At 43.7% G+C, this 26473-nt stretch overlaps 1 protein-coding gene across 3 annotated transcripts in view; it reads left to right on the top strand.

Moving 5' to 3' along the window:
• Window positions 1-4497: 4497 nt before the first annotated feature.
• FAXC (failed axon connections homolog, metaxin like GST domain containing) overlaps window positions 4498-26473 on the top strand; it is a 79703-nt gene continuing 57727 nt past the window's right edge. Inside the window, exons 1-4 of one of the 3 annotated variants that reach the window (XM_021090292.2) lie at window positions 4498-4526; window positions 5282-5403; window positions 11334-11469; window positions 22959-23155. In XM_021090292.2, the coding sequence (XP_020945951.1) occupies window positions 5297-5403; window positions 11334-11469; window positions 22959-23155 (440 nt within the window). In that variant the 5' untranslated portion in view covers window positions 4498-4526; window positions 5282-5296. Of the gene's footprint in view, window positions 4527-4660; window positions 4807-4862; window positions 5404-11333; window positions 11470-22958; window positions 23156-26473 lie in introns of those variants that run through there. The other 2 variants (XM_021090285.2, XM_021090274.2) reach the window with 2 other exon arrangements.

Raw genomic sequence — 26473 nt, 5'->3', positions numbered from 1 at the left:
TACCTATAGCCAAATCAAATCTTAATTTGTCATAGTTTGCCTTGCCATAACATCCAGGCCTAGATGTTGATCCATTTATCGCCACTCAATGAGCAGGGATAAATAACATGAACCCCATGTGTTGAGTGGAGGATCCCACACAAAGGAAAGCAATGATTTAGGGATCCTGGTAGGAATGGCTCACTTTAGGTCTAGAGTGTCAGAACTACAGGAGAGAAGGTAACAAGCCAGACAAAGAGAAAAGACAGACAATCCCCAAAGGTTTGAGTCATTCTACAAGTTAACTCACCTGATAGGAGATGCAGGTGGAAAATGCCCAGTGCAGTGCAAGAAACTTGATTGGATTCTGGATAGGAAATCAAAAACAACAGCAACAATAAAACAGCTATAAAATATTTGCGAGACAATTGCATAAGTTTGAATATGCTTTGGACTAGATAGGTGATAACTTTATGGAATTATTAATTTTCTTTTTTTTGACCTGGAAATTTATTTATTATTATTATTTTTTAAAGTTTTATTGAAGTATAGTTGATTGACAATGTTGCGATTGAACTTTCTTTTATGTGATAACATTGTGTTAATGAAAGAAAATGTCATTCTTAGGAACTGCATATACTTTGGAACTTAGAACTGAAGAGTAAGATAGTTACCACTTACATTTGAAAAGTTTAAAAAATGAAAACAAGCTATATTGTTAGAAAAGGATAAAGGGAGAATGAGAATAGAGAAAGACAGATTAAATACTTTTCAGAACATCAAGAAAAGCTTTTTTTTTTAGGTTTCTGGGAGTGTGTGTGTGTGTGTGTGCATGCACGTGTATAAACACAGAGAAAATAAATGTAGAAATATGTTAATAATTGGTGAATTTAGATGTAGGGTACATGGTGTTCATTCCTCCAGCTTGTCTGTAACTTTGTAATTTTTCAAAATAAAAATTAGCAGAAAGTGTTAGTGAAATTATAATGTTAAATTGGCTTAGAGAAGAAATTCTACATGAATTAATGTAAAATTCTGTCGTATACTGCTTTTTAAAAAGGATTCATAAGTAATATTGGAGACTTATTATAATCATTTGTGTTTATGGAGTTTATGGAGTGCCAGGCCCGGTGCTAAGTGCTTTGCAAGCATTATCTCATTTAACCTTCGTAACAGCCCTGTGAGGTACGGACTGCTATCCACTCCATTTCACAGAGATTTTCAATGTGTTCAGCCTCATACAACTGGTACACAACCGGTACGATGCAGACCCAGGCAGTCTGACTGCTGAGCCCAGGCCCTTCACCTCTTTGATACTTATGCCTGGTGTCTTTGCCATCATGTGATCATTAGAGTAGTAGAATCCACACACAACTGGATTGACATTACTTATCTGAATTGTCTGTGTGCTTTGACATATGAAAGCATTAAAAGTAAACAACTTCACAATGTCTAGAGTCTGGGTAATTTGCCTCCATTCTCTGAGAGTTTCTTTACCTTTCTATGACTACACCAACTACATGGTACTGATTGCAACTTAATAAAATGCTTTAAAGACCCTGAATAGAATTATGGCCTCACTTTCTATATTATAGTTAGAGGTTTTACTATTGTATTAATGATAAACTGAAGAAAAGTGTTGAATTAAAATATTACACAGAGAGTTCCTGTTGTGGCTCAGTGGGTTTAGAACCCAACAAGTATCCATGCAATTTCAACTACATCTCTGATTCGACCCCTAGCCTGGGAACTTCCATATGCAGCATGTTATGAAAAAGCAATTAAAAACTTTCATACGCAGCAGGCCTAAAAAGCAATTAAAAAAATACTACACAGCAAAAGTATCTCAGTCAAGCAGAAGAGTTAAAAAAAATTTTATGTGATTTGAAACATCTTTTTTATAAGTGCTAGGGACACTCACGAGGGCTTCTATGCTGCTGCTGACCTGGAATACACAACACTGAAAGGCATCGAGTAAAGATTTAGAGAGACTGCTTAGTAACCAGGCACAAGGGTAAGTCATGCTTACTGGAAATTTTTTTTTAAACCCGGATTGGCAAGGTCCCTGCAATTTCCATAAAACATACTTGCATCATTACAGGCTTACAGACATTAGGTACAAAAATCTAAGAGTCCTAAGAAATCAATGGAGAAATAAAGATGGAAACAAAACCAAATGGAAGTGTTAGTATAGCCAACAAGTAATTGCTTTCATTAACTTACAATGTGACTCTATTAAAAGGGAAATCCTTACTTGACTGTTACTAATGGGATGCAAATGACATGCAAGCTTTGTCTGTATTAAAAACAAAAAAACCCTGACACTGATGAGTTGCATGAAAATCAAGCAAAAGAATTTACTGTGAGATCAATAAACCTCTTGTATCCCAGCAAGAAAAGGAGGCAGCACATATATATGAGCCACTGTCTAGGAGCTAAAAAGGCACCAGTTGGACTCAAAGAAAAGAAGTATGTTCTCAAGATGATGTGAGCAGAGCTGAGACTATGGGGGTGGAAAGTTACGAGGTAAATATGCACATAAGGTGCTTCCACTTTTTAAATCCTTTCCTGTTAACACAGGCACAACTGACCCCACCATGCACTGTCTTGAGACACCCTCTTCCCTTGCCTGCTGTGGCCCCACACCTGTCCAGCTTCCCTCCTCGCCTCTCTTTCCTCCTTGGGGTTTCCTGGATGGGCCTCTCCTCCTCTGGCCATCCTCTAACTGCTGTTCTCAGGGCTCTGTCCTTGGTCCCTCTCTCCTCTCACTCAGCATGCACCCTTACATTCTCATGTCTACTCCCCTTCCCTTTAATGACCTCCACTCATCTCAATCCCAGGCCCAAATCTCTCTCTCTCTTTGTTTTGCTTTTTAGGGCTGCACCTGCTGGCATATGGAAGTTCCCAGGCTAGGGGTCAAATCGGAGCTAAAGCTGCCAGCCTACACCACAGCTCACGGCAATGCCGGATTCTTAACCCACTGAGCAAGGCCAGGGATCGAACCCTCATCCTCACGGATACTAGTTGGGTTCGTTACCACTGAGCTCCAATGGGAACTCCTAAGATAATGTATTTAGCTTCTCTTACCGGATTTTATTTGACCTCCACCTGCTTCTTAAAGACATTCACTCAGGGTACCTCTGAAAATTAAAACTGTACTTGAACCAAAGGCCAGAGAATGTTCAATGATTATCTGATAGTCCCAGGGACACAGCAGTGGGCACTGGTCTCCATGGGTAGGTGGGGTAGCTTTGCCTACAGGAGAAGTTGTGAGAGTGAAATGCACTTTCTAGGATCAGAATATTGAACTTCCTCTGGTTTCTAGCTTGTTTTCTGGGCGTAGAGTTTGTTGGTGTTGATTCTCCCTTTTGCCTTCCATATTCGTCCACTCAAGATAATAATTTATGCCCATCCTCACTTCTGGGTCTAGACAGGCAAATAATTCGGTACCTAATATCAGATGGATATTCCTTAAGTATTGGCTCAACATTTAATGAGAGAAAAGGCTGGGTGCTGTCTGGGAAAGACAGAACCAAGGAGAATCCCTGGTGCCAGTACTCTTTATCCTCTCTCTGCCAGAGTATCCCTGTTCTGATCCCAAACCTGCCCACTCTGCTTCCTACGCAGCCTCCTGGTCTCTCTCCCCAGAAGGCGGTGGGGTGACCACCTCTGTTTCTCTGGGAGGTCCTTGGATTCCATTCCTTGCAACATGCTCATGGAAGGTTAACTTCCAACTCCACACACTGCTTCTTCCTGAGAGGTCCGGCAAACGTCTACAGTGGTGCTTGGGCCCCTCATATGCTAGTGCTTGAGCACCAGCCTGGCTAGCCCCTCCCATTATCTCATGGGGACTGGTAACCCGCCTGTATTTTATCAACTATATGACCACACACTGCTGTTGTAAGGGGCTGGTGCAGTAGGAGAAGGGAGTCCCCTTTACTCCAACCTCGGTTCCCTCACGCAAAACCCCGGAGCGTTCCCATAACCATCCTTTCACTTCAAGAATGATAAACACCCTACTTGAATTCTTTTCAGCTCTTTCAAACAATTTTAAACTATCCATGTTCGTACTAAAATTTGTGCGTACATCATATATTTCTATGAAGCACTGTCCTATTCCTTGTACATATGAACTTTAGAAAAATGAAGTTAAAGGGAAAAAATTGTTACACACAACACACACACACACACACACAACGTTTGATAGTTTGCACCGAAAAGGAAAGGAAAAATACCACCCCATAGCCAAGAGTTCCCTGGTGATAATTTCCTAGGGGAAAGACTTGGACTTGGGCTGGATCTGTCAGAGGGGAAATCTCTTTAGAGTACATTTTTGTGGTTCTTTATCAAATCAGACATCTCTCCTTGAGCACATGGCCAAGACCTAGGTAACTGTGTAATGTAAGAGGAGTGTTTTTATAAGTTTTGCAAGGGCAGGGCTTTCCTGGTGGCCAGAGCTGTGCAATTCGCGACCTAACCCGGGCCCTGGCCCCCAGCCCCCAGCCCCCGCGGGGCGGTGTTTCTGCCGGAGCTCCGCGCGGCCCCAGGTGAGTCCTGCGCGCGCCCTGCTCTCGCGTCTGCGGGAGGGGCTGGAGCGGAGGAGGAGGACCCGCCGCGGGTTGGGGGGACGCAGATCCGGGCCCAACTGCAGCTTCCTCCTGGCGGAGCTGCATTTCCAGCCACCTCCGCAGCCCTGCCCTCGCGCGCCGAGCCGTTCCGGCGGTGCCGCTGGAGGCGCGGAGCCCGCCCGGCGCGCCCAGCCCTGCAGCTCCGGCCGGGGCGGAGGCCGCCGGACCGCGGAGATGCGGGGCGGGGGCAGGGCGCGGGGTAGGTGACTTTATCCCGCCTCTGGTTCCCTGCCCCGGGGAGCAATGACATCACGCGGCCTTCTCCAGGCTCCGACACAAAGAGCGGCGCGGAGAGGCCGCTGCGGGGGGAGCCGGCGGCCGCCGCTGCCTCCCAGGGCGCCGGGGCCCCGCCGGCCAGGCCAGCCGCCCGCGGCCCGCGCCCTCCCGCCTCCTCCGCCGCCGCCTCGGTCGCTGCCGCCCGCGCCGCCCGCGCCCCCAGAGCGCCGCTGAGCCCGCGCCCGGCCGTGCCGGCCCTTTCCCATGCGGGCGGCGCGGGCCCTGGGAGGGGCGCCCGCAGCCAGCCGCGCAGCATGCACTGGGGGGTTGGCTTTGCCTCGTCCAGGCCGTGCGTGGTGGATCTGAGCTGGAACCAGAGCGTCTCCTTCTTCAGCTGGTGGGCCGGGTCCGAGGAGCCCTTCACCTTTTATGGGGACATCATCGCTTTCCCTTTGCAGGATTACGGTGGGATCATGGCAGGGCTGGGCTCCGATCCCTGGTGGAAGAAAACCCTTTACTTGACCGGGGGAGCTTTGCTGGCCGCAGCTGCGTATCTGCTCCACGAACTCCTGGTCATTAGGTGAGCCGGAGAGAGGGCCCCGCGAAGGGGCGCAGAGAGGGGCACCTGGCCAGGGCAGGGCAGGCGTGGGGATTGGGGGGGACACCCATGCCAGCTCCTCGGTCGCGCCGCCCAAACGCCCGAGTCCTGTCCTTACCTGTCGCCAGAGGCAGTTCGTGGTCACCTGGCCGTGAGGGGCAGCTTGGAGTTAACAGGAGAATTAAACTGGTACTGGGAGGGAGAAAAACACTTGTCTCCCAATCATTCGGTGCTAAAAGCAAAAATTCTCTGGGTTGTTATGGAGCATAGCATAATAGTCTATTATGAAGATCCTAAGTGCAGTGTGTTTGCAACAATAGACTTAGGCCCGGAAGAAATACTAAGTTCCATTTTTTGTGACATGCCCTATTTGTTTATAGATGATAATGCTGGAAAATTAACCACTAACCTTATCTTTCGCTTAAAGGTTAGTACTCCACTATCCTCCCCAAGTGTCAACATCATCAAAAAGCTGAAATTGCAAAAGCTCCAGAGACCTCTGGGTCCCTGTTAGTGGTGTACAATTTTGATGCAGCCTTAACCCAGTTATCCGCTGATCTGGTATTTAAAGCTAAGCACCTTCTTCAGGTTTACATGCCATTGTTGTGTGAGCGGTAGGAGGAGAGCCGAGGACAGGATTAGCACATGGGCGTGCACGGGAGTTGCCCAGTGCCGTAAACACTTGCCTCTGCTGCCTGCCGCAGAATGTTTACAGGATGGACATGGAAATACCAGAAAATGGAGGCCCCTGCTGTTGGTACATCCAGCCAGACAGGAGATCTTTCTTTGAGTAGAATAGTATAATAGGCTGCTGCCACCAGTGGTTTGGCTAATTTATGGTTAAAATTTCCATGCGTTTGAGGCCTCTGTCCCTGGGAGATGACCAAGAAAGAGCAGTTTTCAATAGCTCAGAGTGTCCCTCTTGGCCAATATTTTCTAAAGAGTGCAAAAATGTGTCTCCACTGCCTTTTTTCAGTGGGGGAATCCTACACAATAGGTTTATAAACAAAGACAGGTATGGGTGACCTTTAACAGGCCTGTGGGGATTCCAGGAGGACACTGTGACAGCTGAACAGGTATTTTAAATATTTCTAGTCTCTGAGAGGGCAGAAATCATTTAGGTCGGGGGCTGTGTCTTGGCTTTCATACTATATGGCTATAATTGACAAGAATGATTTTAAGCTTATCATTGAATTCTCTCAGCACAGTGTCTTGAATCTAGTTCAACCAAATAAAGATTAAGTGAATTATTTCTCTAGATTTTTAAAAATATATTTGCTAGTTTTAGAACTCTATTTCAAGTTAGGTTTCAAGCTATATGAAAAGATGAAAACATTTGTGCAGTGATTGAAATGGTAACCCATTTGTTTCACGATTATATACCCAGCCTTTTGAGGATCCCAAACCATGTGGCTTCTCACCAGTCCTCCACGTTGTGGAGAGAGTGAGAGAAGTGACAGCTTCACAGGATTGAGTGTAAACCTTGCTGAAATGACCTTGCAGAAGTAGGGAGGGGGGACTCAGAGCTCACCCTGGCAGCAGGCCACACCCTGCTAGGTGTGATCTCTGCTCTCAGGAGAGCCTTCTGCCCACTTGGATACTTACTTGAAAAAGTGTTTTTAATCCTTGGTTTATTCACTTTTGTTTCTTGACATGTGTTTAAATTGAGTTGGTAAACCCTGTCCTAATGCAAATAATACACTAATGGCTGCCTATTTTTGAGCCCTCAGTGGGGGGGCTCTGTTTAGAAGTGATTTACCTCTGTGATTGCATTTATCCCTCGCAACTGTCATTGGATGCTTGACCACCATTGCTTAAATTTTGGCTGGGGGAGGTTAATCAATTTGCCCAAGATCACACAGTAAGAGTAGTAGGACCCAGATTCAAATCTGAGAATGTGTGTCTCTGGGGGCCGAGCTTTTCAACCCTTATGTCCTAACAAGTACCAATTCTCGAGTAAGTTATGATGGCACAGGGAAAGAGGAACGTGGAGTACTGGGGCATTGCTCAGGGAGTTGAGCGGGGACCTGAGTTTTTGTTTTTGTTTTATTTTTTGGCCTCCCTGAGGCATATGGAGTTCCTGGGACAGGGATCAGATTCTAGCCAAAGTGGCAATGCTACATCGCTAGCTCACTATGCTGGGTTGGCGATTGAACTTGTGTCCCAGCACTCCCAAGATGCTTCCGATCTTGTTGCATCACATTGGGAACCCTGGGACATGAGTTTTTGAAAACCTCTAGGGCCACCAAGGGATCCTGGAAACAGACTAAGGGCAGTGGGGCTGAGATTTGCTGGTTACATGATGGAGACCTTAACTTGACATGAAATCTAAGTTTCAGTTGTCTGTGTAGTTTAGGCAAAACACAAAACCATCTGAAATATGTGGAATGGAAAATCCACTTTAAAGTGGCTACACTGGCAGGGTTCACCCGCAGTGGTAGTCTTCGCTGCCATAATGTGGATTTCCTGCTGCATAGATTTAACCTCAATCTATAGGTACCTCTCTAGAGCGGACAGTAAAGTTGACACGTGAGAATTATAGGAAGTTTAATGAATGAGTATAATCAACGTAGGTATTTTGGATTTTATCTATATTTTTTTTTCCCACGACAATAGTTTTAAAGAAATATAGTCCCAACACTCTACTTTATTCTCTTCTAGTGGAGAGAGTCTTGCAGCTCTCTTAAATTCAGTCCAGAGTTCGAAAATATGTTGTTTGTAAATTGAAAGACCCAGGAATGTCTTGTCACCCATAGCATGTTTGCCCTTCGGGCATATGGGCTCAGCCTGCCCTGGGAAACTTAGCTAGGAAATCTGTCTCTGTAAACTATCAGCTCACTAGCCATGTACAAGGCAAGGTCATTCATGATACCCATCACCACAGGAGGAAGGACTTATCTTACTGCTACAGGTGTTCTCTTATACGATCCTCATTATAAGGGCACTTTATAAAATATAGCTGTCCAGGGAACAGATTACCTGCTGCTCTGATCCTAAATTAGTCAGAGAGCTTCCTGACAGATGGAGGAAGGGCTCTGGAGCCAGATTGGGTTCAGATTCACTCTGCCTTTCAGCAACCTTGTAAGTTTCGACCTGAAAGTAGGCTTGGTTACTCAGTTTTTCTCGTCTGTGAAATGGGGATAATAATCATAAATTTCTTTTTAGAGTTGATTGCATGAGTTAACACACCTGAGATGCGTAGCACAAAGTGTGACATTATAGTGAATATTCGATAAAAGTTGGCCATCATAAGCTGTTATAGACTTTGATCAGAAAGTTTCAGGCTTGAGGGGTCTGAGTCAAACTGGCTGCTTTAATAAAATTAACTGAGGAGGAATTGCCCATTTTGGTGTAGGTGACGTGCTTAAGAGCTTGGGAGCTGGGGTTATTAACAACTTGATCTTAAATTGATATTCCTTGGGCAGTTATTTTACCTCTCTGAGCTTCAGTTTCCTTGTCTACTGTGAAATATTAAAGTATGGTATAATATACTAAATTTAAACTATAATAATATCCACCCTGTAGTGTTACTTTCAGAATGAAAAAATTTAACATGCATGATGTATACGAAGTCATTGGTGTATGCTGGTCGCATCCATTCTTACTATGACATGGCCCAAGTTAATTATGAGAATTAGATTGTTCTGGCCAGTGGAGCAGGGATTTTTACTTTATCTCCTCTTCTTTCAGTTCTTAAATTTTTGCCTAGCTACTTTACACAAAATTACCAGTCTTACTTGAATTACTTGACTGGACAAAATCAGTTAATTGTTAGATCTATAGTTTGCACTTTCTAGGAACATCGTCTAAATGGCTTTTAAATTTAATTTTTTGTTTATTTATATATATATATATATATATAAAATTTTTTTTGTCTTTTGTCCTTTTAGGGCTGTGCCTGTGGCATATGGAGGTTCCCAGGCTAGGGGTCAAATCGGAGCTGCAGCTGCCGGCCACAGCACAACGACACCAGATCCAAGCTGTGTCTGCAACCTACACCACAGCTCATGGCAAGGCCGGATCCTTAACCCACTGAGCAAGGCCAGGGATCAAACCCAAATCCTCATGGGTTCTAAGTCAGGTTCTTTACCCACTGAGCTATGATGAGAACTCCTGGCTTTTTAATTTTAATGTTTGATCTAAACGAAATAGTTCATATAAATGAAAACCTTCATTTTATAGCAAGTATTATTAAAAGCCAGCAAATATTTTTATTCTTTTGATCATTCTTTTTCTTTTAATGGCACGCATGGCATATGGAAGATACTGGCCCAAGGGTTGAATCTGAGTGGCAGCTTTGACCTATGCTGCAGTTATGTCAATACCAGATACTTTAACCCACTGCACCGGGTTGTGGATTGAGCCCACACGTCCACAGCAACCCTAGCCATTGCAGATGGATTCTTTTTTTTTTTTTTTTTTTGTCTTTTTGCCATTTCTTGTGCCGCTCCCACAGCATATGGAGGTTCCCAGACTAGGGGTCTAATCGGAGCTGTAGCTGCCAGCCTATGCCAGAGCCACAGCAACGCAGGATCCGAGCTGCGTCTGCGACCTACACCACAGCTCACGGCAACGCCGGATCCTTAACCCACTGAGCAAGGGCAGGGATGGAACCTGCAACCTCATGGTTCCTAGTCAGATTCGTTAACTACTGCGCCACGACGGGAACTCCGCAGATGGATTCTTACCTCACTGTGCCACAGCGAGAACTCCTTGACCAGTATTTATGAAGTGAGTTCTTAAGTGGAAAGGGCATGCCGGTGATAAACTTCTACAAAAGAGTTTGTTTTACTGAACAGAGATTCTGCAGGAAGTAGACATCCATGTGACGATGATATGAAGAGCTTGCCCTTGCTTGCTTGGGTAGAAGGATACATGGGATTAAACTAGATATTATCTTATTTAGTTCTCATGATAATCAAAGCAGAATTGGTACTGTCCTCACTTTCCCAATGAGAGAGGAGAGGTCTAGGGGTGATGTGGCCAGTAGGAAGCAGGGCTTGCCCTTGACCCCAAGTGTCCAAATGTGGAATCCAGCATTCACTCTACCGCATGGTGACTATCGAGAAACTATAGCAGGGAAGTCCACCCCACCCCAAAAAGTAGCCAGAGGAAAAGACAGATGTGTGGCTGAGCAGAAGAAAGGGAAAAGGCTGGACTACTAGGATATATGCTGGGAAAGTAGAGAGGAGGAACGAGCACCCAGAAGCCAGGTTCCTTGGCACTCAGGTGACAGGCCAGGTCAGGGCATGGAGAGTTTGGAAGAGGGACCAGAATATTCAGTCTCAGATTCCCTGCAGACTTGAGTTGTGGCTGAGCCAATCTGCAATGTTATTCCAAGATCCTGTGGATGAATAGATGGTTTCAGTGGACAGTCTAATGGTCAAGAACATAGGCTCTGACTACTAGGTGTAGTCCAAGTCCTGCCGTTTCCTAGTAATGGGACTTTGGGCAAGTTTATCTGCTGTGCCTCAGTTTACCTACCTCATAAGGTTCTTGTGAAGATTAAATGAGATAATAGCCGTGAAGCCCTCAGAACCATGCCTGACACACAGTAACCACAGAATATCTTTTTTATCCATCCACCCTGTCCCTGGCATGTAGACTTGGCCCGCTGGAGAAGAGATGGGCCTATAGCAGGAAGTACACTTCCTGCCCAGAGGCAGATGCCAGAGAGATTCTCTTGGAGCCTTATAGTCATGGGAACATCAGGGTTTGTAAGGTTCTCTTGTGTTCTGACCAGGCTTTTCCTTCCTGAATGCTCCTGGGTAAGGTTAGCCCCTGTGACAAACAGATCTGTTTTGCTCACTGAGAAGCCACAGCCCAGCTGGGACCTCTGGGGAACTAAGGGAACTGAATGTCTAACACGTGTATTGTTATTATTATTATTATTTCTGTTTTGGTTTTAACAGGAAACAGCAGGAGATTGACTCCAAAGATGCTATTATTTTGCATCAGTTTGCAAGACCTAACAATGGTGTCCCCAGTTTATCTCCGTTCTGCTTGAAAATGGAAACTTATTTAAGGATGGCTGACTTACCCTATCAGGTACTTTTTTTTGTTTGTTTGTTTTTTTGCTTTTTAGCAGCTTTTGTGAGAATATGTTTTATCCTTGTGGCAGCAATGTTGGCTCACGGGGGCTAGGTACTTAATCTCACACACTGGGAGGAGCTCACTCCTGGTGCTAGAGGGCGTGGCTATGAGAGTAGCGGTGCCCAGTCCTTAGCAGATACTTAGGAGACTTGGTTCCAGGGTCTTTTGATTTTTTTTTTTTTTTTTTTGTCTTTTTGCTATTTCTTAGGCTGCTCCCGCGGCATATGGAGATTCCCAGGCTAGGGGTCTAATCAGAGCCATAGCCTATGCCAGAGCCACAGCAACGTGGGATCCGAGCCGCATCTGCAACCTACACCACAGCTCACGGCAACGTCGGATCCTTAACCCACTGAGCAAGGGCAGGGACCGAACCCGCAACCTCATGGTTCCTAGTCGGATTTGTTAACCACTGCGCCATAACGGGAACTCCTCTTTTGATTTTGACATCCAATTTAGTGGGTGATCAGAAGGATTCAGGGCCATGTGGTTTTTTTCTTGATGTGGAATATCCTTTGGTTCATAGTTTGGATAGGCCTTGTGGGCAGCTGTTAAATAAAGGTGAGTTCCTTTAGGTTCTTTCCTTTAGGTTTCTGTTTATTGGAAGCATTATATTTATGGCTCATGAATCCTGGGGGGAGAACTCCCAACAGGTCACCAGGAAGATGTTTGTAAATTTTGTGAGAGTTTTTTCTTAGTGCTTTGTGTTCTGTTTGACTTACAGGGAAGTACTTGCTCATTTCAGCCTTTGAGAGAGAACAGAAAAATGCATTTAAAATACACATTTTGGAGTTCCCGTCGTGGCTCAGTGGTTAACAAATCCAACTAGGAACCATAAGGTTGCAGGTTTGATCCCTGGCCTTGCTCAGTGGGTTAAGGATCTGACGTTGCCATGAGCTGTGGTGTAGGTCCCAGACTCGGCTGGATCTCGAGTTGCTGTGGCTGTGGTGTAGGTTGGCAGCTACAGCTCTGATTAGACTCCTAGCCTGGGAACCTCCACATGCCACAGGAGCAGCCCTAGAAAAGGCAAGAGTAAGGCTTGAGCTGTTTCTTACAAATTTGACAGGTTGGTTTTCATTGTCATTTAATTCTATTTTGTAAAAATTCCCTCATGCTTTTTTTTTTTTAACCTAAGTTCTAGTCATAGGCAGTAAAAAAAAAAATCTTTGATTTTTGTTACTGTTTTTTTTTTTTTTTTTTAATTTTATGGTCAAAGCAAGTAGTCTTTTTGATGTTAATTCCTTGGAATCTACTGACACGTCAGCCTGCTGTGTGGCTACTTATTATAAATGTTGAAAATCAATACCTATTTTCTGTTTTGGAGTAGAGCTCTCTCGGTGTCTACTTGTTTGAGCATGTTTAGTGTATAATTTGGACCCGTTATATCTCTGCTTATTATTTTGTCTGCATCTCCTAGCAGTTTCTGGAAGCAGTGGGTGAAAATATTCAAGTGTATTTGTTGATTTGTCTCTTATTCTGTCAGTTCTTGCTTTATGTTAGAGTATGTATATATTCAGTGTTATATTCTTAGGTCTGTATAATATGAAAGATCATGTTTCTTACTGTTTTATTTCTTTTTCTGGTATATAACACTCCTCTCTGTCCCTTATGATATTTTAAAATCTTGAATTATATATTATCAGATAGTCAGATTGATTCTCTAGCTTCCTTTTGATTCATATTTGCTTGAGATATCTTTCTCCACCCTCTTTCTCTCTCTCTTTTTTTTTTTTTTTTGCCTCTTGTAGGCAATGTCTTACTTAGAGCCAATCTGAGAGTCCTTAATTGGTGAGATTAATTCATTTTCACTTATGATTATTATTTTATTAGGACCTATTTCTAATATTTCTAATATCTTATTGAATATTTTTTCCTCACTACGTTTTTTTTTTTTTTTTTGGCTTTTTGCCATTTTTTGGGCCGCTCCTGCGGCATATGGAGATCCCCAGGCTAGGGGTTGAATCGGAGCTGCAGCCACCGGCCTACGCCAGAGCCACAGCAACTCGGGATCCGAGCCGCATCTGCGACCTACACCACAGCTCACGGCAACGTCGGATCCTTAACCCACTGAGCAAAGGCAGGGACCGAACCCGCAACCTCATGGTTCCTAGTCGGATTCGTTAACCACTGCGCCACGACGGGAAATCCTCCTTACTACGTTTTTAATTTTTTTTCACTTCCTGCTTTCTAATAGATAGATAACAATTTTTTTCTTGTCACTTAAAACAAATTCTCTTTTTGATGTTATGGTGGTTGCTCTTAAGATCTGAATTTGTGTTTAATCCCTACTCATTTTTTATTTGTGTCAAAATCTGTGTTTGCCCTGTAATAATACAAGTCCGCTAGTAGGTTCAGTGAACCTTGGTTCTCTTCTTCCCAGGACTCATCCCAGGTGTGTTGCTATTGTCTAATCTTTTAATTCTGGAATTTTGGAAATCCTTTCTCTTTACAGTCCTTTTTAAAGCCAGAAACCTTACTAAGTTATTTGACTAGGCTTATTCTCCTTATATCATATCCTACAGGATTTGTTTATCTTTTTCTTTGGGTACTTCCTTGATGAATATTTTCAGAGTGAGCCTTTATGTGGCCAACCTTCAGTGGCTTGGGATGCCTGAGAGCATCTCTATTACACCACTGTGCCCAAAGTGCTTTTCCTTCAGTTCTTTAAAAATAGTATTCTATTGTCTTTTTTACATCAGTGTTGTTATTGAAAAATCTGATGTTAATCTTATTTCTTTTTTCTTTCTCTCTGGGAGCTTGTAGGATTTGCATTTATGCAGCATATGGAAGTTCCCAGGCTAGGGGTCAAATCAGAGCTGCAGCTGCCAACCTATGCTATAGCCACAGCAGTACAAGATCCGAGTCTCATCTGTGACCTACACCACAGCTCACAGCAATGCCAAATACTTAACCCACTAAACAAGGCCAGGAATCAAACCTGCATCCTCATAGTTACTAGTTGGGTTCATTACTGCTAAACCACAGTGGGAACTAGTAATCTGAGTATTCTTAAATATAATCATACTGTGATTTATATTTGGTGTGAGTCTTTATGTATCTTCTTTGAGCCTTTATAAATTCTTTTCATTTGAAGTCTTTAAGCTCTTTCTTTTTTCTTTTTTTTAGGGCCGCACTTGCAGCATATAGGAGTTCCTGGGCCAGGGGTCTAAGTGGGGCTGCAGCCACCAGCATATACCACAGCCACAGCAATGCCAGATCTGAGCTGCACTGGTCACCTGTGCCACAGCCTGCGGTAATGCCAGATCCCTAACCCACTGAGAGAGGCCAGGGATCGAACCTGCATACTTATAGATACCAGTTGGGCTCTTAATCCACTGAGCCACAATGGGAACTCCTCAGCTCGTTTTAATTCTGAGAAGTTATCAATTTTCTTCAAAGATTTCTTTTTCTTTTTTTTGTGTGTCCCCTTCTTCTTTCCTGTTCTTGATTATCTGGATCCTGGGATTTCTGCGTATCTGAACCTGCGCCTCCATTTTGTTTTTCTTCTTCCTTTTAGGATGATTCGTTTCTCTGAGCTTCTCTTGATCCCTCTGTTCTCTTCATATAGCCGTCATACTATTTATCTCATCCATGAAGTACAACTTGTATTTTTCTTCTTAATATTTCCCTTTGGTTTGTATTACAATCTCTTCCTTTATTCCTTGAAAGATATTTCTCATGCTAATTAACTTTTTTTTTTTTGTTTATCCTAATCATTCTGCCTCCTTTTGTATATATCCAGTCTGTTGCCCTTCTCTTACAGTAATTGTACCCTGCAGGGGTCTTGTTATTTTGGTTTGAGGTCTCCTTTTACCAGGGATGTCAGCTTCCCTGCCCAGGAATTTGTACTGGGCGAGAGCTGAAGCTTAGGCCACAGAACATATGCCTTCAAAGGAACTTAAAAGAAGTAAGGAGATGTTCCCTAGATCTCTCCATATCTGGTGGCTCTCACTGGTCACTTTAAGTTCTCACATAGTAGCAGCTTGGGAGGAGCTGGTCTTCTTTACAAGAAACAGAGCAGCTGGAGGTTGGAGGGGCTTTCTGATAACCCATTACACTTCCAGCCCCTGCCTCCTCAAGGCCAAATCTTTCTGGGCCGGTTTCTTTACAGAAGAAGGCATGGGAGCAGCAATGGACTCCCTCAGGCAGTTTGTGGACAGATGACTGACATGCTCAGCTTGGTAAATGGTCCTCTGGGAGTATGGCACTGAACTTGGGCCTTGTGTTGGGGATCTGGGAAGGCATGGGGTGTTTGGGGGACAGAAAGAGGGTCTTTATGACTGAGAACTGGAATGCAAGGGGTGAGTCTGGAGACAGAAGCAGGGAGAAGATTATTCAGGACTTTCCAAGCCAGCATCGGAGGAGAAAATAGCAAAAGACCAGACGAGGCTTAAATCATCGAAATGCATTGGATCAAATTGGAAAGATCCTTGTGCAGCTGGGCGTTGGCAGTCAGCTTTTGAAACTGTGTATCACTGAGGGACTCACACTGAAGGAAAACACAGCTCCCCAGGGGCTGCTTCTGTTCTATCATTACTCCTTCTCCAGACCCCATGTTTTGTCATGACAATCAGGGGCAGTTAGGGGCTGCCTGGCTGTGCTGCTATTTCCTTTCTTGCTTGCTTCAAGTCATCAAGCCCTGATTCCATCCCCCTCTCCCCCCAGCCCTGTCTCTACCAGCAGCCCAACCACCTTTCTTCACATTTCAGATTTTAGTTATTGTAACTGGAGCAGTTGGACGCATACCTCGCTATGAAGCCTGAAGAGGCCTTTGAGAAGGGGACTGCTCTTACCCTTCCAAATTTATTATTTCTTTTTTATTTTTGGCTGTAGCATACAGTGGCTTGATATGGGATCTCAGTTCCCAGGCCAGGGACTGAACCCAGGCAGCAACAGTGAAAGCACCGAGTCCTAACCACTAGACCACTGGGGAACTCCCCCAAATAATTATTTCTTGTTAAGTTTATTCTTTTAAAAAGGGAATGATATAGGAGTGTTTTTTCCTTCTGTGAGGTCTCTGTGGAAAATATGAAGGGCTGTTCAGTAGGGAGGCCATGGACACTTAGGCAAAGGAAGATGGTTCTAAGGTTTAGAAAGGGATGCTCTGTGCTTGCAGGGGCACAGGGGGAGGGGCAGGTTGCCTCCAGACCCAGGTGCTGTCAGCAAGGGTTTATCCTGATGCAGGCGGGGCCTGGGGCCTTAATTGCTTGGAGGATCAGTAAAGAGCTGTTTTGTCATAGACCTGGGGAGCTCTACACTCTGCCCTTTCTCTGCCCTGTGCCTTTTAAAAAAAGATTAAAATGCCATGTTCCTAAGAGCATGACTTTGTAGTTGAAGCTCTTTTATTTTTTAACTGAAATGAGACTGGAATAAATATTTGATGACCATTAGTAGGAACTCACAAGGGTTTTCTTAAAAAGCCTGATGTACTGGTTACAGTTATTATCTTTTTAAAATCAGGATATAAATATTGGTAGGTTAATTTAAAAAACTTTTCATTTAGTAATAATTATAGATTCGTGGGAAGCTTGCAAACAGAATGTGCAAGGAGGTCCTGCCAATATGGCTGATTTTTTTTTTTAAAACAAAAATAGCTTTATCTTTTTTTTTTTTCTGATTATATATAGATGACCTATGGTCCTTATAAGAATTTCAAATGCAAAAAAGTGGAAGTGGAAAATGAAAATCGCCTGACCTCTCACTAGCTGGAATGATCATCACTAATATTTCTGACATCTTTCCATACTTGTCTTTAGACATACATGAAGATACCTACATCATTTGCCATAGCTGGTTATAGTAGAAGTGTGTATTTAACACAGTCATTCTTTTCATGTTTTATTTTTATTTTTTATTTTTTGTGTGTTTTTAGGGCCATACCCGTGGTATATGGAAGTTCCCAGGCTAGGGGTCTAATCGGATCTGTAGCTGCTGCCCTATGACACAGCCATAGCAACGCAGGATCCAAGCCTCGTCTGCCACCTGCACCACAGTTCACAGCAACCTGGATCCTTAACCCTCTGAGCAAGGCTGGGGATCAAACCCGCATCCTCATGGATACTAGCCAGGTTCGTTACTGCTGAGCCACAAGGGGAACTCCACAAAAAAGAAGGAAAATGGCTCCTTTGGGATGCTCTGCTCTGGCTCTTAGCCGCAACTTCTGATGTTCTCTTTATTTGCCGATTTTGTCTGAACACTCCCACCCCCATGATCTTTTGGTTTTGGGATTTTCTAAGCTACACACAAGTAAAAAGAATAGTATAGTGACCATCCATACGCCCTAATCTAGATTCACCAACTGTGAACATGTTGCCTTCCTTTATTTTTTTCTCTCTCTCTTTTAAAAAGTTTTGTTGATGTATAGTTAATTTATAGGGCCGTGATAATTTCTGCTATATATTTCTCTGTATATATACATTTATTAACAATTTTTTTTTTGGCCGCTCTTGAAACATACATCAGCTCCCAGTCCAGGGATGGAACCTGGGCCACAATGCCAGATCTTTAATCGCTAGGCTACCAGGGAATTCCCTATGAACAGTTTTTTTTTTTTTTTAATAAAACATTTGAATACAAGCTGTAGGGATCATAACACTTTACTCCTCAGTACTTCAGTATGCATCTCCGAAAAAGGAAGCACATTCTTCTACAAAACCACAGTGCATAGTTGTCCAGGAAAGTACTCAGGTTTTTCCTTCCTGGGTAGGAGAAACCCAGTTCTTCCCTGGGGTGTGTTACTCTGCCTGAGTCTCCTTGCTACTCACACAAAAGGCTTCATTTCTGACACATCTGGTGAAACGTGTGGAGGCTTTTCCCCACACCAAGCAATTCTCTTTAACACCAGCTGGAGGTCCCAGCATTTAATTCACTTCTGACACCCTCTCTGCACAGAGATAGCGTCAGATCCCATGGGCTAAGGGCTTAGTCCCACAAGACTGCTCTCCCTTCTCCCCACTTCAGAGGCCAGTTGCAAGCCCACCCGTCCTTCTGACCACCTGGCTCTAGATCAGAGGTTCTAATGATCCCTCCTCAGCTTCGATTAATTTGCTGGGACAGCTCACAGAACTCAGGGAAACACTTACTTCTATTTACTAGTTTATTACGGGCTATGGTAAAGGATACAGATGAACAGCCAGATGGAGTTACAGAGGGCAAGGTCTGGGAGGGTCCTGAGCACAGGAGCCTCTGTCCCTGTAGAGTCGGAGTGTGTCACCCTCCCAGGGTAGATGTGCTCACCAACCTGGGAGCGCTCCAGACCCTGCACTTTGGGGACTTTGTGGAGGTTTCCTCATGTGGGCAATCCCATGTCCAATCTCATTCTCTGCTCTGGAGGGTGAGGGGTGGGGTTGAAAATTCTAAGCTGCTAATTGTGGCTTGTCTTCCTGGTGACCAGCTCACCCAGGGCCCCACCCAGAGCCCTCAATAGAACAGAAGCTGTTCCTAGTGCTCTTACCACCCAGGAACTTATGAGGGTTTTAGAAGCTCTGTGCTGGGAGCCAGGGGAAGAGATAAATATTTGTATTTCTTTCTTTCTTTTCTTTTATTTTCTTTTTTTTTTTTTTTGGTTTTTAGGGCTGCGCCCATGGCATATGGAGGTTCACAGGCTAGGGGTCGAATTACAGCCAGAGCCTGGGGGATCCAAGTTGTGTCTGCGACCTACACCACAGCTCACGGCCATGCCTGATCCCTGACCCACGGAGTGAAGCCAGGGATTGAACCTGCATCCTCATGGATAGCAGTTGGATTCATTTCTGCTGTGCCACAATGGGAACTCACTAATATTTGTATTTCTTATTCATAATAATGGATGCACAAAATTTTTTTTCAACATGTTATAATGTATAAAAATAGCTCAAACTACCTCAAATTTACCCAGTGGGAAACTTTTCAAGATGGTCTCCAGAGATGCAGTGAATGTAATGGATATAAATTTAGCTGAAAAGCTGGGGGCACCGTGGCCCGTGTGCAAGTCAGACTTCCAAGACTCTGGGATTTCTTTTTATATAGATGAACGAACTAAGGCCCAGGGAAGATTAAGGGAGACTCAGGGAGGTCCAACCTCACACTGTGACTAAATGATGGAGCCATATTTTAAAACCCAAAGCCTATGGCTTTCTTGGCTGTACTAATAATGTAATGTAAGTGTAGATATGTTAATTTCAGCTAGGATAGACTTGCAGGCAGGAACATCAGTTTGGAAAAGATGAAAAGGATTTACTGCTTCATCTTTCTCCTCAAAATTACTTGCAGGAAGTACCCCCATTGAGCCAGTTAGAGTCCAAGTGCCCAAATAAAAATAGACCAGGAGTTCTTTAATACTTTTAAGGAAGTTCCAACCTCAAATGCTATCACATGTGGAATCTAAAAAAAAGGACACAGTGAACTTTGCAGAACAGTTACTGACTCACAGACTTTGAAAAACTTATGGTTTCCAAAAGAGACAGAGTGGGGGGGGTGGGGGGATGCACTGAGGGTTTGGGATGGAAATGCTATAAAATTTTGTTGTGATGATTGTTGTACAACTATAAATGTAATAAAATTCTTTGAGAAAAAAATAAAAAATCTGTTTAAGGAAGTTAAGGAAAATTAAGTAATATTTAAAATGTATAGAAGTTCCTATCATGGAGCAGTGGAAACAAATCCGACTAGGAACCATAAGGTTTCGGGTTCGATCCCTGGCCTCCCTCAGTGGGTTAAGCATCTGGCCTTGCTGTGAGCTGTGGTATAGGTCGCAGACGCTGCTTGAATCTGGCGTTGCTGTGGCTGTGGCATAGGCTGGCAGCTACAGCTCGATTAGACCCCTAGCCTGGTAACTTCCATATGCCACGGATGTGGCCCTAAAAAGACAAAAAGACTATATATATATGAAAGTAATATAACCTCATTCAGAAAGATTGAAATTCTTGGAAAAAGATCACCTGCATATCATACATAGTCTTGCCAATGACTTGGACATTTTTGTGTTTCTTTTTAAAAATATTTTTTCAATTTATCTAATTTTTAGATATAATCACAGTGTAAAATAATGTCTCCTGCTTTTTATCTAGTAAGCAAAATAAAGGTTTTGATGATGAAAGCCCATAAGAGCTTTCATTTCCATAAGTTGATCACTTATTTTTACTATTCTGATTAAAAAAATGTTCTAGATAAAAATGTACCAAGTACTCAGGAAAGGGATGGTCTGGAGGAAAGGCAGATGTATAAATAGTAATTTTCTCTCTCTCTTTTTGGCTGCACCTGTGGCATGTGCAAGTTCCTGGGCTTGGGATGGAACCTGAGCCACAGCAGTGGCAATGCTGAATCCTTAACCGCAAGGCCACCAGGGAACTCCTAAACAGTAATTCTATAAGGAGGGGAATATCCACTGTACAGTGGAAGTGTGGAAGAAAGGCAGATAATGGTTGTACCTGAAAGAAATGGTTCAACAAGGTGAATTTTGAACTTAATTATTTAGGATGGAGAAGTCTTTGCAGAAGATGGGGAAAAGGATTCCTGTACAAGGTTAAGAGTGTACAAAGTCAGAAATATGGCAAGACTCTGACTTTGTTGGGTGTGGGCAGCTGGAATCCAGGAGACCAGAGGAACTGGTGGCTGGAAGGCTGGGCATGTGGGCGGCTAGATGGTATAGGCTTAGCCCGCCATGTGAAAGCGTTAGATTAGACTCTTTAAACTGTTGTGTGATTTTGAGCAGCAGAGGTCTTCCATCTTATTTGCTTTGCAGACAGTTCCCTCTGATGTCCGTGTGCAGGATAGAATCCATCTGTGAATGACAAGAGTCTAGAAGGGGACATGGCAGGATATGGGTGGTATCGACAGCAAGCTGAAACAGATGCTATGTTATATGATAAATTTACATCTTTAGTGTACACCTTACAAAAATGTCAGCTGTACTAGCAACTTTTTTTCTTTTTTCTTTTTAGGGCCACACTTGTGGCCTATGGAAGTTCCTAGGCCAGGGGTTGAATTGGAGCTGTAGCTGCCAGCTTATGTCACAGCTATAGCAACACTATATCTGAGCCTGATCTGTGAACTACACCACAGCTCAGGGCAATTTCAGATCGCTCTCTCTCTTTTTTTTTTTTTTTTTTTTTTTTTTTTTTTTGTCTTTTTGCCTTTTCTAGGGCTGCTCCCGCGGCTTATGGAGGTTCCCAGGCTAGGTGTCCAATCGGAGCTGTAGCCACCAGCCTACACCAGAGCCACAGCAACGCGGGATCTGAGCCGAGTCTGCAACCTACACCACAGCTCATGGCAACGCTGGATCCTTAACCCACTGAGAGAGGCCAGGGATCGAACCCGCAACCTGATGGTTCCTAGCCGGATTCTTTAACCACTGTGCCACGACGGGAATTCCCAATGCCAGATCCTTAACCCACTGAGGGGCCAGGGATTGAACCACATCCTCATGGATGCTAGTTGGGCCCTTTACCACTGAGCCACAATGGGAACTCCCAAATAGAAATTTTTAAGACTTGACATTTCTCAACATCAAGGGTAATGCCTTAGGTTCCCATGTATTGTTGTGTAGGTTGTTCACTGCACAACAGTGCATGCCCAAGGAGTAGGGGCAAAATCTGGACCCACTTCTAGCTGCCAAGCAGTGAACCCTGGCATGGACTATATCCACTCCAAATTGCACAAAAACAGTATGGCTAGCAGTGGCCACAATAACTCGCTTTTCCAGCCTTAGGGCCAGAATACATTTCTTTAGAAATAGCAATGAGATATCAAGACACCAAGAGACCGAGACCAGTTAAAGTCCCCATTATTCTCTTCCAAAGTCATTGCGTGTGTCAGTAGTTCATTCCTTTCTATTGCTGAGCAGTATTCCATGGTAAGGCTATACTGGAATTTGTTTTTTCATTTACCTCTTGATGGGCATTTCAGGCTTCCCCCCCACTGTTTTTGACAATTGCAAATAAAGCATCTGTGAACATTTTGTGTACAAGTCTTTGCATGGACGTGTATTTTCTTTTCTCTGGGGTAAATACCTAGAAGCGAAATGGCTACATTGGGTGGCATATGTGTGCTTAACCTTTTATGAAACTGTCACGTGGTTTCAGAGTTGTCGTGCCGTTTTACATTCCCAGCAGCAATGTTTGAGGGTCCAGTTTCTTCCACAGGAACCAACACTATTAGCTGACAGTATCTGACTTGTGTAAAGTGTGAGGAAGAATTTGTAATGATCTGATCAATTTAGGCTGTGTAGATGACCCAAAAATGAATTTGGATTTAAAAATCAGCTTTGGGGTCAATACAATCCAGTTTTGTTTTTTTTTTTTTTTTCCAAGAGTAACCGTTTATTCCCCTAACAGTTTACATGCTGAGTTCATTCACTTGAATAGTGCGGTCACTATCAAATATACCTTTGGAATGCTTGTTTTTGTTAATCATACAGTGAAATTTAAATAAAATATTGCTTTTCTCTTTTTAAAATTTACTTTGCTTAGAACTATTTTGGTGGAAAACTCTCTGCTCAAGGAAAAATGCCTTGGATTGAATATAATCATGAAAAAGTTTCTGGGACAGAATTCATAATTGACTTTCTGGAAGAGAAACTTGGAGTGAATTTAAACAAAAACCTTGGTCCTCATGAAAGAGCCATCTCCAGGGCGGTGACTAAGATGGTGGAGGAGCATTTCTACTGGTGAGTGTCCCCTGGGTGTCTGGACGGGTGTCCAGGGCCTGTCCCTCTCATTGGAATAAGCCAAGTTCTCTTTCATTTTTCAGACACTCCCTTTACCTTTTCCAAAGTGTTCTACACTCTGACTGACTTAGGGGTCAAAGTTATGACGATTAAGTTTCCAGGTGTCTAGAGAAGGGTCGGCAATTTCAGTTGAGGCCCAACTAGTATATTTTAGGCTCTGCGAGGTATATGTGTCTGTGGAAACTACTTAACTCTGCTTATTTAGTGCAAAAGCAGCCATAGATGATACACACATGACTAAACATGACTGTTTCAATAAAGCAGCAAAAACGCTGAAATTTTAATTTCATTTAGTACAAAATATTATTCTTTTAATTTTTTTTTCCTCAGCCATTTACAAATATGAAAACTACATAGCCCATGGGCTAGAGATGGATGACCCCCGATCTAGGTCACTAAAGTGAGGGAGAGATTTCAGTAAACTGGGCTTTTTACCAGCACAAACTGCTGAATTAAAGTAATATTACATCAGGCGCCCAGAGGAGGGAACAGAAGACAAAGTCAGGACAGATGTCTCAGGTGAAATAAATTATGCAAGCTTTGGCCGAGTACTGTCAGTTTTCCTTGGATGACGACTTTCTCTGTGGTCCAGAGAGAGGTAAAACATACTACTGTTTTCTGAGTGCACCCGCAGTGGTCGACGGCTAGCCTGTACTTTGCTCTGATTGGCTAACGCTTAGCCTGTCCTTTGCCCTGATTGGCTAATTCCTAGCCTGTGTTTCCTGACACGGCAGAATCCCACACACCGTGTGAATGAGGCGCCCCAGTTCCGCACGTGTCGTGCTGGCTGTGACATCCTGTGGGTTAGGTGGACTTGGTTCCTCTGGCTTTACAAACTCATTCAAAGGTGGCTTTGTTTTCTTTTTCTTTCATCCATCTTCTGGAGTTTTAGCACCTTTCTATACACTCCAATAGATCAGAGACGCTTTCTCCCTGATTTCTTCAAACTTTATCTTGTTCCAAATATTTAATTAAGAATTGCTGAGGCCACTTTTTTCGGGGTGGGGTGGGTAGGGGGCATTAACTGTTACCCCTGGGTCATTGCTCATCCAGTAGCTTTTATCTCTTCCACCAAGAGATAAACTTAGTGTGGGGCTGATTGCAGAAGGTTCTTCCCCTGTCACCTTCCTGTTTCATCCATTCAGCTATCTTTCTAAGTGGAAAACTTGTCTCTCGGATTTTGTGACCTATTGGTCCCTTTTCTCTTGTTACTTTCACTTCTTGCCCACTTTAGTCCAGGGCTGACCTGAAGTGCCACTTCCTTTTCCTTCTCACTACAGAGGTGAAGGTGGTGGGAGGAAGGAGGGAACCTGGCAGAGAGTAGAGACAGGGATGTTGATCGGTGTGTGAGTGGTCACTGACTCCCTGCCTGGAATGACCTGGGTCTGTTCCTCAGTAATACCTTTGGAGAACTGCTGGCCCTCCCATCTCAAAGAGAGCAGGGATTGCAGTGTGGACCAAAATGCATGACTGAAAGTGACATGTTTAAGCTCAGGGAAGGGTCCTTGGGGACAGTCATCTCACCTGCTTGCCAGGTTCCAGTCCTGGCTTTGCAGCGATCAAGGGAAATGCAGACCAGCATGACTCCCCCTCCCTCCCCACCCCCCAACTCCAGCCCTCTGTGCCTTCTCTGGCTGAGGCACCCCTCCCTCAAAGTGCTGCCTCTTTTGATAGATGGACCCATTAATGTGGCTTTGTCAGCTGCCCGAAAAGCCAAGAGCCTTACATTTTAGTTGATATTTTTACTCTAACTCTTTGATTTCTGTAGTGACTTACAGAATTTATGTTCTGGTTAGAAAGTCTTTGGTTCACCAAGATTCTCAAGTACCACCTGTCACTGCTTCTTGTTCTGGGTGTGAGTGATGTTTTATATGTGTTTACTTCCTGGTGGAAATTCATCTTCTGCTCTTTGCTCCCCTTTTCTTCTTAATGAGAGGGTGCCTACTAATATGTGATGGGGGCAGGGTGTGGTGGGGAGCAGTGGGAGGAAGAGTTGGGAGGTGGTACCCCAGAGCTAGGGGGGGGATCGTAATTTTTTTTTTTATCTTTTCTAGGGCTGCACCCGCAGCATATGGAGGTTTCCAGGCTAGGGGTCTAATGGGAGCTGTAGCTGCCGACCTACGCCAGAGCCACAGCAACGTGGGATCCGAGCTGCATCTGCGACCTACACCACAGCTCATGGCAACGCCAGATCCTTAACCCACTGAGCGAGGCCAGGGATCAAACCCGAAACCTCATGATTCCTAGTTGGATTCATTAACCCCTGAGCCATGATGGGAACTCCTGGATTCTTAATTTTGCGGACCACAGTTAATGCCAAGGTGCTTGGGAAGTTGCTTAGGTCATATGTAGATTCTTCTCTATTATTTAAAAAAACCCAACTTTTTGGGGTTAGCTACTCTTTCTCATTTGTGTCTTCTCAAGGGTTAATTTGAGAAAAAAACAGTGAAAGTGGGTGGTCAGGTCTTGATTGAAATACAAACATCTAGTAAATTCTCAGAAAAGATTTCTGAATTCCTCCAATTTCCTTTGGCCTCTTCCTTTCTCTGTTTCATACGGTTTTAAAAGCTTTAGCCAATTTCTTGCTCTGGGGAAATCCTGAACAGACTTTTCTGAGAGTTCTAAATCTCAGTGGAGAAAAGATCCCCCTCCTTCCTCTCCCCTCCCTTCCTCTCTCCTTGGTCCCCTAAACCCTTAAGAAAATGTGTAACTGTGGAAACCAAGGGCCAGCATAGGGAACTGGCCAAAATATGTAGGAAAATATTACAGGCATGAGCTTTCCGTGAGAACTTGTTAAATTCTGACCATCAATGAGCTCTAAGGTTGTGTTTATACTTGTAGAAGTAGAAGAGTTGGAATTAATTGTTTGACTCAGTTGACTCAATTATCTAGAGTGTTCAGGTATGATTATTTTGGTCTGAAACTTTAACTTCAGGTATGATTTTCTGTAAAACAAAGACAGTGGAAAGCTGTCATTATATAACATCACATAATTCTGAAGTTCTGATTTAGGTCTGTTCAAGTAAGTACACTCATCTATAAAGTGGTTTTGCTTGCACTTGAAATCCATACAATTATGTCCCATTTGCATTATAAAGCTATTATTGAAGATGAAGGAGACAGGTTTCTAATCCCCTTTGTTCCATAGATTGCTCAAGTTAGGTCTAATGCTGGTCTCCTCAAAAGTGAAGAGACAGGGTCAAATTACTGGAAAGAAAGCAAGTTTTGGGAAGACACTGTAGTTTCTTCTGTGTGGCA

The sequence above is a fragment of the Sus scrofa genome, chromosome 1 (assembly GCF_054392235.1).
Source record: "Sus scrofa isolate SSC_HxYL_T2T_F1_AM1 chromosome 1, Sscrofa_HxYL_maternal_Yorkshire_Landrace_v2.0, whole genome shotgun sequence".
NCBI lineage: Eukaryota > Metazoa > Chordata > Mammalia > Artiodactyla > Suidae > Sus > Sus scrofa.
This window is presented reverse-complemented; position numbering and strand designations above follow the sequence as displayed.